General features: G+C 42.7%; 1 protein-coding gene across 2 annotated transcripts in view; it reads left to right on the forward strand.

Annotated features, from left to right (window-relative positions):
• LOC124798160 (regulator of G-protein signaling 20) overlaps nucleotides 1-14,581 on the forward strand; it is a 512,660-nt gene that overhangs the window by 472,806 nt on the left and 25,273 nt on the right. For both annotated transcript variants that reach the window (XM_047261443.1, XM_047261441.1), the window contains one exon: nucleotides 9,240-9,301. In XM_047261443.1, coding sequence (XP_047117399.1) covers nucleotides 9,240-9,301 — 62 coding nt within the window. The remainder of the gene's footprint in view (nucleotides 1-9,239; nucleotides 9,302-14,581) is intronic.

Raw genomic sequence — 14,581 nt, forward strand, 5'->3', positions numbered from 1 at the left:
AGCGAATCGTATCATTATATCCTTTCAACATGAATTTTAATTGCACCCCTGAACCTTTGTTTTATTTCCATCATTGTTTCCTCGTTGTACAGATTGAACAGTAGGTGCGAAAGGCTGCATCCTTGTCTTACACCTTTTTTAATACGAGCACATCGTTCTTGGTCGTCCACTCTTATTATTCCCTCTTGGCTGTTGTACATAGTGTATATGACCCGTCTCTCCCTATAGATTACCCCTACTTTCCTCAGAATTTCTAACTTCTTGCACCATTTTACATTCTCTAACGCTTTTCCCAGGTCGACAAATCCTATGAACGGGTATTGATTTTTCTTTAGTTTTGCTTTCATTATTAATCGCAACGCCAGAATTGCCTCTTTCGTGCCTTTACCTTTCCTAAAGCCAAACTGATCGTCATCTAGAGCATCCTCAATTTTCTTTTCCATTCTTCTGTATATTATTCTTCTCAGCAACTTGGATGCATGAGATGTGAAGCTGATTGTGCGGTAGTTCTCGCACATCTCAGCTCTTGCCGTCTTCGGAACTGTGTGGATGATGCTTTTCCGAAAGACAAATGGTATGTCGCCAGACTCATACGTTCTGCACACCAACATAAATAGCAGTTTTGTTGCCACTTCCCCCAATTATTTTACAAATTCTGATAGAATGTTATCCATCCCTACTGCTTTATTTGATCTTAAGCCCTCCAAAGCTCTGTTAAATTCTGATTGTATTACTGGATCCCCTATCTCTTCAAAATAGATTCATGTTTCTTCTTCTATCACATCAGACAAATCTTCCCCCTCATAGAGGCTTTCAATGTATTCTTTCCACCTATCCGCTCTCTCCTCTGCAATTAACAATGGTATTCCCGTTGTACTCTTAATATTATCACCCTTGCTCTTAATGCCACCAAAGATTTTCCTGTATGCTGAGTCTGTCTTTCCGGAAATCATTTCTTTTTCGATGTCTTCACATTTTTCCTGCAACTATTTTGTCTTATCTTCCATGCACTTCCTATTTATTTCATTCCTCAGCGGCATGTATTTCTCTATTCCTGAGGTTCCCGGAACGTCTTTGTACTTCCTCCTTTCATCGATCAATTGAAGTATTTTTTTTCTGTTACCCATGGTTTCTTCGCAGGGACCTTCCTTGTACCTATGTTTTACTTCCCAGCTTCTGTGATGGCTCTTTTTAGAGATGTCCATTCCTCTTCAACTGTACTGCCCACTGAGATATTCCTTATTGCTGTATCCATAGCCTTAGATAACTTCAACCGTATCTCGTCATTCCTTTGTACTTCTGTATCCCACTTCTTTGCGTATTGATTCTTCCCGTCCAATGTCTTAAACTTCAGCCTACTCTTCATCACTACTGTATTGTGATACGAGTCTATGTCTGCTCCTGGGTACGCCTTACAATCCAGTATCTGATTTCAGAATCTCTGTCTGACCATGATGTAATCTAACTGAAATCTTCCCGTGTCACTCTGCCTTTTCCAAATATACCTCCTCCTCTTGTGGTTCTTGAAATGAGTATTCGCTATTACTAGCTGAAACTTGTTACAGAACTCAATTAGTCTTTCTCCTCTCTCATTCCTTTTCCCGAGCTCATATTCTCCTATCACCTTCTCTTCTACTACTTCCTCTACAACAGCATTCGTGTCTCCCATGACTATTAGATTTTCATATCCCTTTACATATTGTATTGCACTTTCAGTACCCTCATACACTTTCTCTGTCTCTTCAACTTCAGCTTACGACGTCGGCATGTATACCTGAACTATCGTTGTCGGTGTTGTTTTTCTGTCGATTCTGATAAGAACTGATTTTAGGATCCGGCAGCAAACCGAAGAGCTTTCAAGACTTATTACGCCGGAAAAAGGCTACGATGTTACCCTATACTCATCTGACCAGAAATCCTTGCCTTCTTTCCACTTCATTGACTCCTACTATATCTAGATTGAGCCTTCGCATTTCCCTTTTCAGATTTTCTAGTTTCCCTACTACGTTCAAGCTTCTCACATTCCACGCCCCTGCTCGTAGAATGTTATTCTTCCGTTGATTATTCTACCTTTTTCTCGTAGTAACATCCCCCTTTGCAGACCCTTCCAGGAGATCCGAATGGGGGACTATTCTGTTTTGCCAATGGAGAGATCATCATGACACTTCTTCAATTACAGGCCACATACCCTGTGGATATACGTTACGTGTCTTTAATGCAGCGGTTTCCATTGTCTGCTGCAGCCTCATGCCGTCGATCATTGCTGATTTTCCGCTTTTAGGGGCAGTTTCCCACCCCCAGGACAATCCTTAAAACTGAACAAATCTTCGGGGTTTGATGGAATATCCATCAGATCCTGTACCGAATTTGCTGCTGAGTTGGTACCTCTTGTAACCAAATACACCGAAGATCCCTTGAACAATAAACTGTGCCCAGTGTTTGGAATAAATCACAAGTCCCACCCATCCACAGCCACGAAACTACCGTCCAACATCATTGAGATCAATTTGTTGTAGAATCTTCTAAGTAATAACATATTCTGAGCTCAAATATAATGAGGTTTCTCGAACCAAATGACCTCCTTCATGCGAACCAGCAAGGATTCCGAAAACATCAGTCGCGTAAGAAGCAGCTCACGCTTTTCTCAAATGACGTTCTGAAAGCCATGTACCGTAGCAGTCAGGCAGACGCAGTGTTCCTGATTTCCAAAAAGCATTTGGTTCAGTACCAAATCTCTGCTTATTATTGAAAGTATGATCATGTGGGATATCAAGCGAGACTTGTGTCTGCATTAAGGATTTCCTGATAGAGAGGCCACAGATTATTATGTTGGATGTATAGTCGTAGCTATGCACACAAATAACTTCAGGTGTGACGCAAGGGAGTACGTTGGGTCCCTTGTTGTGCATGTAGTATATCAACCCTGTTGCAACAAGGTTATTTTACGGCTTACAGTTACCAACAGTGAAGTGTAATTAGCCTTGGTCAACACTGAAATATTTTTTGTTATTGTAGATCTTACATTCACAAAATAATTCACAATGCAATTATTAACGTAAACTGATGTCTTATTTGAAGCAATCGTTGGTGGTTTATTGCCCAAAAATAAAGAATTTACATCCTGTAGCCACTTTGCTGACAGAACAGAAAATCAAAATTTTAAGTAAGTGACAACTTTAGTCCTTTTAGATGACTTCTCGTAACACTGAGAATATTTTGCCACAAGTGTGTGTTTTCTATGGTTTTGATGCATTGATTTTTTGCACTTTATGCACATAAATCTAATTTTATGGTCTCCATTCCTGGAACATATTGCACATCTTTTTCCTGTCGGTAATTTTGTAGTTTCTTCTTAATCCAATACTTCAATGGCTCTCACATTTTCTGTATGTAGTCCAGTTGGATTCCTTCCTCGTTCTTCCACATGCGGTTTCGCTAACTTCAAGACAAGTTGCTGAAGGAAATGCCTCCTCCTTCTATATACATACAGGGTGCTCCATTGATAGTGACCGGGCCAAATATCTCACGAAATAAGCGTCAAGCGAAAAAACTACAAAGATCGAAATTTGTCTAGCTTGAAGGGGCAAACCAGATGGCGCTATGGTTGGCCCGCTAGACAGCGCTCTCATAGGTCAAACGTATATGAACTGCGTTTTTTTTTAATAGGAAGCCCCATTTTTTATTACATATTCGCGTAGTACGTAAAGAAATATGAATGTTTTAGTGGGACCACTTTTTTCACTTTGTGATAGATGGCGTTGTAATAGTCACAAACATATCAGTGCCGGCCGGCGTGGCCGAGCGGTTAAAGGCGCTACAGTCTGGAACCGTACGACCGCTACGGTCGCAGGTTCGAATCCTGCCTCGGGCATGGATGTGTGTGATGTCCTTAGGTTAGTTAGGTTTAAGTAGTTCTAAGTTCTAGGGGACTTATGACCACAGCAGTTGAGTCCCATAGTGCTCAGAGCCATTTGAACCATTTGAAACGTATCAGTACGTGGTATCACGCAACATTCCGCCGGTGCGGACGGTATTTGCTTCGTGATACATTACCTGTGTTAAAATGGGCCGTTTACCAATTGCGGAAAAGGTCGATATCGTGTTGATGTATGGCTATTGTGATCAAAATGCCCACTGGGCGTGTGCTATGTATGCTGCTCGGTATGCTGGACGACATCATCCAAGTGCCCGAACCGTTCGCCGGATAGTTACGTTATTTAAGGAAACAGGACGTTTTCAGCCACATGTGAAACGTCAACTACGACCTGCAGCAAATGAGGATGCCCAAGTAGGTGTTTTAGCTGCTGTCGCGGCTAACCCGCACAGGAGTAGCAGACAAATTGCGCGAGAATCGGGAATCTGAAAAACGTCGGTGTTGAGAATGCTACATCAACATGGATTGCACCCGTACCATATATCTATGCACCAGGAATTGCATGGCGACGACTTTGAACGTCGTGTACAGTTCTGCCACTGGGCACAAGAGAAATTACGGGACGATGACAGATTTCTTGCACGCTTTCTATTTAGCGACGAAGCGTCATTCACCAACAGCTGTAACGTAACCCGGCATAATATGCACTATTGGGCAACGGAAAATCTACGATGGCTGCGACAAGCGGAACATCAGCGACCTTGGCGGGTTAATGTATGGTGCGACTTTGTGGGAGGAAGGATAATTGGCCCCCATTCTATCGATGGCAATCTAAATGGTGCAATATATGGTGATTTCCTATGTAATGTTCTACCGATGCTACTACAAGATGTTTCACTGCATGACAGAATGGCGGTATACTTCCAACATGATGGATGTCCGGCACATAGCTCGCGTGCTGTTGAAGCGGTATTGAATAGCATATTTCATGACAGGTGGATTGGTCGTCGAAACATCATACCATGGACCGCACGTTCACCGGATCTGACGTCCCCGGATTTCTTTCTGTGGGGAAAGTTGAAGGATATTTGCCATCGCGATCCACCGACAACGCCTGACAACAGGCGTCAGCGCATTGTCAGTGCATGTGTGAACATTACGGAAGGCGAACTACTCGCTATTGAGAGGTATGTCGTTACACGTATTTCCAAATGCATTGAGGTTGACGGACATCATTTTGAGCATTTATTGCATTAATGTGGTATTTCCAGGTAATCACGCTGTAACAGCATGCGTTCTCAGAAATGATAAGTTCACAAAGGTAAATGTATCACATTGGAACAACCGAAATAAAATGTTGAAACGTACCATGTTCTGTATTTTAATTTAAAAAACCTAGCTGTTACCAACTGTTAGTCTAAAGTTGTGAGCCATATGTTTGTGACTATTACAGCGCCATCTATCACAAAGCTAAAAAAGTGGTCCAACTGAAACATTCATATTTCTTTACGTACTACACGAATATGTAATAAAAATGGGGTTTCTTATTTTTAAAAAACGCAGTTGATATCCGTTTGACCTATGGCAGCGCTATCTAGCGGGCCAACCTTAGCGCCATCTGGTTTCCCCCTTCAAGCTAGACAAATTTCGATCTTTGTAGTTTTTTCGCTTGACGCCTATTTCGTGAGATATTTGGCCCGGTCACGGTCAATGGACCACCCTGTATGTATACATCGGGAGTGCTGAGGAGCGGTTTTCCTGGACATCTCCAAGTCCTTTGACTGCATGTGGCTCGAGGGCTTCCTCTACAGACTTTCTTTATTGGGGATTCCGACGCCTCATGTCAGACTCGTTGCGTCTTTCCTGCGTGTTCGCACCTTCAACGTCTTTGCCGAAGACAGCATTTGACAGGTAAACCAGTACAAGCGGCAGTGACGCAGTAGTCTGTCCTCAGGCCCCCGCTGTACTTGTACTCCCTGTACACCACTGATGTCTCAAACACTATGACGGTGTCGTTAGCGTGGACGACACCGCACGCTAAGCTCGCTTCATGAAAACCGATGCCATGCATCGGCGTCTGCAGACAGCTTGCGACGTTCTAGGTGCATGGACCACGAAGTGGTGTCTAAAGTTAAGAGTGGAGGAGGACCTTCAGCCATCGCCGATCATGGGATTCACCATCCCATTGTAGTACCTCGGGGTAACCCAAGATAAGCAACTCACTTGGAAACCACATATCCACGAGGCTTGGGGTAAAGTGTATGCCCATCTGATGGCGCTTTACCCCCTGACAAAACTAGAGTCAACGCTTCCATTACACTTTGTTGTTACGCCTTATCAAGCGCTTATCCGACCAGTGCTACAATACGAGGCCACAGTGTGCAGAACCAGAGCCGATTGCCACATCTGGGGACTCTAGAGTGTGGAGGGTAGAGCCTTAAGATTCACCGTGTACCTCTAGTGACTACTCGGGAATTTCACAAGATAAGAGGCATCCCTGTGAAAGGGAAAGAATAAAACTGCCGGAAAGTTCTACGAAGCATCGCGGCAGTGTGGCACTAGACTGACTGGAGGAGAGAGAAACCATCAACACAGAAGAAGGACCACTAGATCGGCCGACCTTCTACGGCAGTGGTGATGGGTTAACAGTACATAAACCAGCACAGAATAATGAGAGGGAAAACACATACGTTGGAGAAAATAAAGGACCACACTTTAAGCAAAAGCAGGGACAGTTTTCAGCAAACTTAACCTGCACAAAAGGGACAGACAGGACTGTCCATTATGACAAGAGTGGTTGTTTGGTTGAGGCAAAGATGGTGGTAGTTGGTGGCCAGACCTGCTTCCTGTCGCCACCACTCCGTCGGTGACTGTGTACCCCTTCTGTCTGCATCTAGAACAAATCTATGTTACAGTGTGAGAAGGTTTTACTAAATGTTTAGGTAGCGTGCATCTGAGGCAGAACGTGGGTATCACCCCCGTACTTACGTTCACTGGTGTTCAAAATTAAAGCAACAAACCACTATTTCCCTGTCCTGTGTCTAATTCACGATTTAATCGCGCAAACCGTCAGCAGACGTCCGTACGATCGTGTTCTTCATGGAAGATGGCATTCCGGTCAACGAACAATCACGCCAGAGATGACTTCAGGGCACCCATTAAACGGGGTAGAGTTTTCCAGGAAGTCTCACATCCAAAATCGCTGAGTACACAGTCATAGACGGTACTTTGACAGTGAGGACACCTACCAGACTATGGGGTGGAGGGACATACGAAGAATGGAAGCAGGAAAGTCGCAAAATGATATGGCTCGATGGCTTAACATGAAACATTATGTTGTTTCTCGGATGTGGCGACAGTTCATAGAGACTGGAACTGTATCCCGAAGATCAGAGCAGGACAGGCGATATCGGAAAGAGAGGACGGTTATTTGGTTGTAAGGGGACGATGGTACCGCCCTACTACTGCACGGAAAATGGCATCTGACCTCGTAGCATCCACTGGACGTGTTGCATCAAAGCAAACTGTGTACAGAAGGCTTCTGCAGAGTGGCCTTTACTGTTGGAGATGTGCTACATGCGTACCTCTGACACGTCTTCACAGAAGGGAACGTCTAGAGTGGAACCGTCAACATGCCACCTGGACGGTCGAACGGTGGGCTAATATTCTTTTTACAGATGACTCTCGATTTGGTTTGAAGAGTGATTCTCGACGGATTCGCAACTGGAGAGCACGTGAAACACTATTTTGGGATCAAAACAGTGTGGAAAGAGACCGATGTCGAGGAGGGTTTATGTGGACCACTCGAAGAGCTCTTCATGAACTTATACGGTTAAATTGGCAAGGTTTAATTGCTGTCAGATACCGTGACGAAATTTTGGGTCCTTATAGGCAGTTACTGCGAGGTGCTGTGGGCTCAGTCTTCGTACTGATGGACGATAGTGCTCGACCTCATAGAGAACGGGTAGCTGATATTTTCTTGGAAACGGAAGAATTTGCACGCATGGCGTGGCCTGCTTGCTCTTCCGATTCGAATCCAGCAGAGCAAGTCTGTTATGCACTAGAGACACGGGTTGCATAACGTGAGAATGCACCAACCACTCGCGAACACTTGCAAGCAACTCTGCAGAAGGAATGGGCGTTACTGCCTCAACATGAGATAGACGACGTCATTTACAGCATGCCTCATCGTTCTCATGCCTGCACTGCGGCCAGAGATGGTCACACCCCATACTGAGCACATTAACCGTTTATCGGAATGTATGTCTATATCAGTTAAGTTGGAAAAAACGAAGAAAATTTGTTTGTTTACGTTCTGTATTCTTAACATTGTTTTTACTTCACTATCATCCGTTTGTACTGTTTGCTGGCAAAATAAACGCAACTTCGCAAAATTTCTGTTCGTTTCTTTAGTTTTGAATTTTGGTCACCAGCGTAGTGAGATGTGGCATACCGCGTAAAAACCATATATAGCTGGCAGACTCACCAGCCGTCGTCATTAAACCACGAGGTGGATTTGATCCGAGGTGGGTTCACCTCCTCGTATCTTGGAAGTCGGCTATTTAACGCACTCGGCTATTCAGACGAGTATTTGTGGACAAACATTATGTTTCAAAAGGTCTTTGAGTAACGTGTTTTGTCCGACATGACCAAATTTCTTCAGAAAACGTTTGTCAAAAGCTCGAATAATAGATATAGTAACGCGTCAGAGGTGTCAACGACACATAGTTTGACAACAGTTTCACTGCTACGATTCGCGAGATTCGTTTTCTAATGAACTCTCCCTGATAAGGTCGGCCTAATAACATTTTTTGTGGCATTCCCAACCCGTTACTCAGTGATTTAGTAATCTGCATGTGTGATAGTCAGTACGTAAAAACCGAAAATCGGTCATTACAAATTTCGATGTTTCATAAAGCATTTCTTACAGACTTGTACAACATACTATCTCCGACGTCGTAAGTGTGCGTTTCTCCTAGATGAACATGACGCCCGCACTTCAAGAGACAAGAGACAGACTACATGAAGGTGGCAGGTTCCCTGGCCGATTCTGATATACTTTCTGCTTTGTCTTTAACAGCTGTCGACTCAAAGGTGTACAAATATCTTTCACTACATTATACTGGAAAATAACGTGTTGCGTTCAGGACGCTAGACCTCTTACGAAGAGCAAGACCGGGGTACTGTGATTTGCCAACTGCACAGTACCAGCAGCAACTTCCCCTTTTACGATAAAGGCGTACATCGAGTAGAAAATTTGCCATATCTCATAATCTAACTGAGGCAAGGCAAATATAGCTGTAAAGTATTTAAAAGTAACCCTCCGTATCATAATTTAACTCTTTTTTTCCGAATTCTGTTGCAGGCCTTCGCTGGAAGAAATTCGGAGTTGGGGAAAGTCGTTCGACAGACTCATGAAAAGTGCCGGTAAGTATACGCATTTCTTCTTTTTTCTCCTGTACTTGAAGTAAAATGAATACCTTAATGTCGAATTTAATTTACGGACTAAGAGACCCATTACGTAAATAATAACAGATGTTATCTTCCTTCTCTATGACATCAAAGAAAAACGTAAAATGGCCAATTAACAAACAGAGACGATATTACATGCAACGGAGTAATTTTCACATCTGTCAACACCTGCTTTCTTTTGGACTGGAATTATTATATTCTTCTTGAGGCTTATGATATTTTGCCTGTCTGATACATCTTGTTCACCAGATGGTAGAGTTTTGTCAGGGCTGGGACTCCCAAGGTTATCAGTAGTTCTAATGGAATGTTGTCTACTCCCGGGGCCTCGTTTCGACTTTGGTCTTTCAGTGCTCTGTCAAACTCTTCACACAGTATCACAGTATCATATCTCCCATTTCATCTTCATCTACGCCCTCTTCCATTTCCAAAATATTGTCCTCAAGTACATCGTCCATGTAGAGAACCTCTACATATTCCTTCCACCTTTCTGCTTTTCCTTATTTGTTTAGAACAAGGTTTCCATCTGAGCTCTTGATATTCATACAAGTGGTTCTCAGTTCTCCAAAGGTTTCTGTAATTTTCCTGTATGCAGTATCTGTCTTACCCCTAGTGATATATGCCTCTGCATCCTTACATTTATCCTGTCTCAATCCCTGCTTAGCCATTTTACACTTCCTGTCGATCTCGTTTTTGAAACGTTTGTATTCCTTTTTACCTGCTTCATTTACTGCAGTCATTTTCTCCTTTCATCAATTAAATTCAATATTTCTTCCGTTACCCAAGGATTTCTGCTAGTCCTCGTCTTTTTACCTACATGAACCTCTGCTGCCTTCACTATTTCCTCTCTCAAAGCTGCACATTCTTCATCTATCGTATTTATTCCCCCCGTTCTTGTCAGTTGTTCCCTAATGCTCTCCCTGAAACTTTCCACAACCTCTGGTTCTTTCAGTTTATCCAGGTCCCATCTCCTTAAATTCCCGACTTTTTGCAGTTTCTACAGTCTTAATCTACAGTTCATAACCAATAGACTGTGGTCAGCGTCCACACCTGCCCCTGCAATTTAAAACCTGGTTCCAAAATCTCTTCAGGCAGTATCATACTGTCTTACCATTATATACTCTATCTGAAACGTTCGAGTATCTCCAGACCACTCCCATGTATACAACCTTCTTTCATGATTCTTGAATCAAGTGTTAGCTATGATTAAGTTATGCCCTGTGCAAAATTCTAGCTGGCGGCTTCCACTTTCATTCCTTACCCCATTCCATTTTCGCGCTTGTCTAGCCTTGCCATTTTCGATATTGAGAGGATTATATTTTTTAAATTTATGATGATATATTTTCAGACTGGTACATTCTACAGACCGACTTGAATAGTGGTTTCGTTGTCACTTCTTTGTAGGATTTTAGAAACTACGAGGGAGTGTTACCTATGTTTTCTGCCTTAATTCATGGGTAGGACTTCCAAAGCTCTATTTGACTTTGATACTAAATCTCATATGTCATCTATGCCGATTCCCATATCTTTCTCTAATAGCCCATGTGACAGTTTCTCATCCTCGTAGAGACCTTCACTGTACTTTCCTCAACCACGTAGAGGCCTTCGCTGTACTACTTCTACCTTCTCCTATGCATTTAACAACGAAATTCCTTCCGCACTCTTAATTTTGACGCATTTCCTTTTAATTTCATAGTAGGCTGTTTTAATTTTCTCATAAACTGAATTATCCTTTCCGACGACCCCCTGATTTCTCCGCAGTTTTGCAGCAGCTATTCCGCCTTGCTTCCCTTCAGTTTCTATATGTTTCATTCCTAAGTTGCTTATATTGTTGTATTCCTGTCTTTCAGAGAACATTTCTGTACTTCCTTCTTTCGTCAATCAAATGAAGTATTCTTCTGCCGCCCTAGGCTTCCTCGCAGTGTTCTACCTTGTAACTACTATATCTGTATGTCCAACTTCTGTGATAACCTATTTTTTAGAGGTGTCCATTCCTCTTCAATTGTTCTGTCTGCTGTGGTATTCAGTATCGCTGTATCTTCAGTCTTAGAGAAATTCACAGTCTTCGAGATGATTCTCTTAAACTTCAACCCAATCTTCATGATTTATAAACTGCGATCTGTGTTCGTATATGCTCCTGGCTATTTCTTACAATCCTACGCGTGATTTCGAAATCTCTGCCAGACCACGATACATTCCAGTTCTAATCTGTCAGTGTCTCTAGGCTTTTACCAAGTATAATTCCTTCAGTTGTCATTCTTGAATAGTCTATTCGCCGTTAGCAGATGAAATTTATTGCTGAACTCCGTTGGTCTTCCTCCTCTCTTCCCATTACCGAGCCCACGTTCTTCCACAACTCTGTTTTCTTTTCCTTCCCCTATTACAGCGTTCCAATCACTCATAATTACTACATTTTCAGCTCCCTTTACACAGTGAATTACTCGATCAATATATACACACACACACTTTCTCTATTTATTCATCGTCACCTTGTAAAGTCCTCATGTATACCTGAACTGTCACTGTTCGGGTCGGTTTTCTGTCGACTCTGATGAAAATAATCCTGTCACTGAACTTATCACAGTAACTCACTCTCAGTCAGACCTTTCTTTTTATGACGAATCCTACTCCCATTCCACCATCTTCTGTTGCTGATATTACCCAATATTCGTCTGTTTATAAATCTGTATCTTCTTTCCATTTCATTTTACTGAACCTCATTATATCTAGACTCAGTCTTTGCATTTCCTTTTCAAATTTTGACTACCTCATTTCAACTTGTAAATTACATACGCTCCACAGACCGAATAGCAGGATGTACCCTTTCTTTTGTTATTCAATATTTTTCTCATAGTCACCTCCCCTTTTTAATTCCTTCCCAGAGACACAGATGGAGGTTAATTCTGTCTTTCACCAGGGAAGAGATCAAGACACGTTTTTAATTACGGGCTACATTACCTGTAGATACACATCACGCGTCCGTGTTGCAGTGGTTTCGATTGTGTTCTGAGATCTAATTCGTTTGATCATTGCTGATTCTTTCACATTTTAATGGCATTTTCCCACCCTCAAGGGCAAGAACGTGCTCCAAACCCCGTCCTTTTTTTCTTTTTTTAAAGGCCGTTGGCAGAACGAGACGACCTTCTTATGTCGGAAGGCTTCGGACGTCTTTGCTATTGATGTTAATTCAAAGCTTTAGCAGCGGAGGGGAACGGTGTCAGGATCCACAAAGTTTCAATTATTGGTCAAATACAGTGCACTTAGACCACGTATTTTCTCGCCTTGAGCTATACGAAAATTTAAATAATTCTTTGAATTCTTGTACAACTTTTACTTCTGTTGGTATACACTGTGTCATCTGTCATTTTAATTGATGAAATGTGTTATCCACTCGTAATTAGTTTATATTTTGTCTTTTTCTTACTCTTATCTTTCCACAGTTGCTTCTCTTGAAATATTTTTATTGCATCTTCTCTAAGACACTCTATTAATTGGGCGCATTACTTCATGTTTCTGTTATCATTTCCCTTTAGTTAGCAGTTGTTTATTTCCCATTTAGTTTTTTCGTCTGTTGTACTCTGCGTAGGTGCAATGCCTTTTTTCCCCTTTATAGTCATTTCATCCCCTCCACACCCCAAATGGGAGGGGGGAAGGGAGGGGGGAGGGATGTCAGTGGTACTAGCAACCCGGCCTTCAGCCAATAGACGATAACAAAGTAAAGCAGACGAAAAAACAAGAAACAGATGGCGGAGATGCATACACTAAATTTTAAACTTTTTAAAGGTGAAACGTAAAGTAGAAGTTTTGAGATATACGATGGACGACTTTTTGCACTGGTTGTTAAAAATGGTTCAAATGGCTCTGACCACTATGGGATTTCACTGCTGAGGTCATCAGTCCCCTAGTTCTTAGAACTATTTAAACCTAACTAACCTAAGGACATCACACATATCCATGCCCGAGGCAGGATTCGAGCCTACGACCGTAGCGGTCGCGCGGTTCCAGGCTGTAGCGCTTAGAACCGCTTGGCCACCCTGGCCGGCCACTGGTAGTTAAAAACAGTAACAATAAAAGGTAAAATTAAATGTAATAAGCACACATTTAAACCATTTCAAACATGTTGCCAAAACACTTATATGTAAAAGATGCACCTTTCTGACACTAGAAATTGGAAGGACTTCCCTTGGGATAGGGAGTCAGTTGTTGAAGGGTAAAGATTGGCTGGTGGAGGGGGTAGGAATGTTGCGCTGTAAGGATGGAGGGCTGGTGCATTGAGTAGTTCGGTAGGGGTGGCTGTTGGGACAGATGGGGGAACTGGTGACACTAATGGTTGGTGTGAAAAGAGGGCGGGGGTGCAAAGAAAGGCAGAAGTTAAAGTGCGAGTAAGGATATGTGAGGAGGGGAGAGAGAGAAAACCTTGATAAGGTGGACTGGTTAGAGTAGGTTAATGTCGGGGCTCAGTTCATGATCTGGAAGGGGGAGATGACTGAAGTTTCTCTGGGAGAGCTTGTGGAGGATATGTAAGGGGAGAGTTGGTGGAGTCCGCATCTCGTGGTCGTGCGGTAGCGTTCTCGCTTCCCACGCCCGGATTCCCGGGTTCGATTCCCGGCGGGGTCAGGGATTTTCTCTGCCTCGTGATGGCTGGGTGTTGTGTGCTGTCCTTAGGTTAGTTAGGTTTAAGTAGTTCTAAGTTCTAGGGACTGATGACCATAGATGTTAAGTCTCATAGTGCTCAGAGCCATTTGAACCATTTGAGAGTTGGTAAAGGTGTGGCAGTGTATGAGGATTCGAAATTACAGGGGAAACGATAGGATTATCGGAGTCGTGTTTGAAGATGGTCTAGAGTACTCGGAGGTGTTAAATGTAAGTGAGGAGAGGCGGGAATGTGATGCGTTGGTAAAAGATCCTCGTAGGGGAAGGTAATCTGACGCTGAAAGCGAGGAGGAGTTAATGGCGTTCGAGAATCTGTAGGGACTTGTAGAACTTGGAAGGAGTTGGTGCAGCATTATTTGCTGTTTGGATGTCTTCCTCCTGAAATAGCAGATCTCTTTTCACCTGTGTCAAAAGTTTATTTCCCTGTTCTTTTTTTTAAAAGAAAGAAAGAAAACCACTCATAATCTGCAGGTATAGATATGAAAATTGACACATAAGTCTGAAATGATAGGGAATTTTATTGAGACTAGAAACAAATGAAACAACTAGCCAACAGGTGGCTGTCTTTGCAACAAGTCATTCACT

The sequence above is a fragment of the Schistocerca piceifrons genome, chromosome 5 (genome assembly GCF_021461385.2).
Source record: "Schistocerca piceifrons isolate TAMUIC-IGC-003096 chromosome 5, iqSchPice1.1, whole genome shotgun sequence".
NCBI lineage: Eukaryota > Metazoa > Arthropoda > Insecta > Orthoptera > Acrididae > Schistocerca > Schistocerca piceifrons.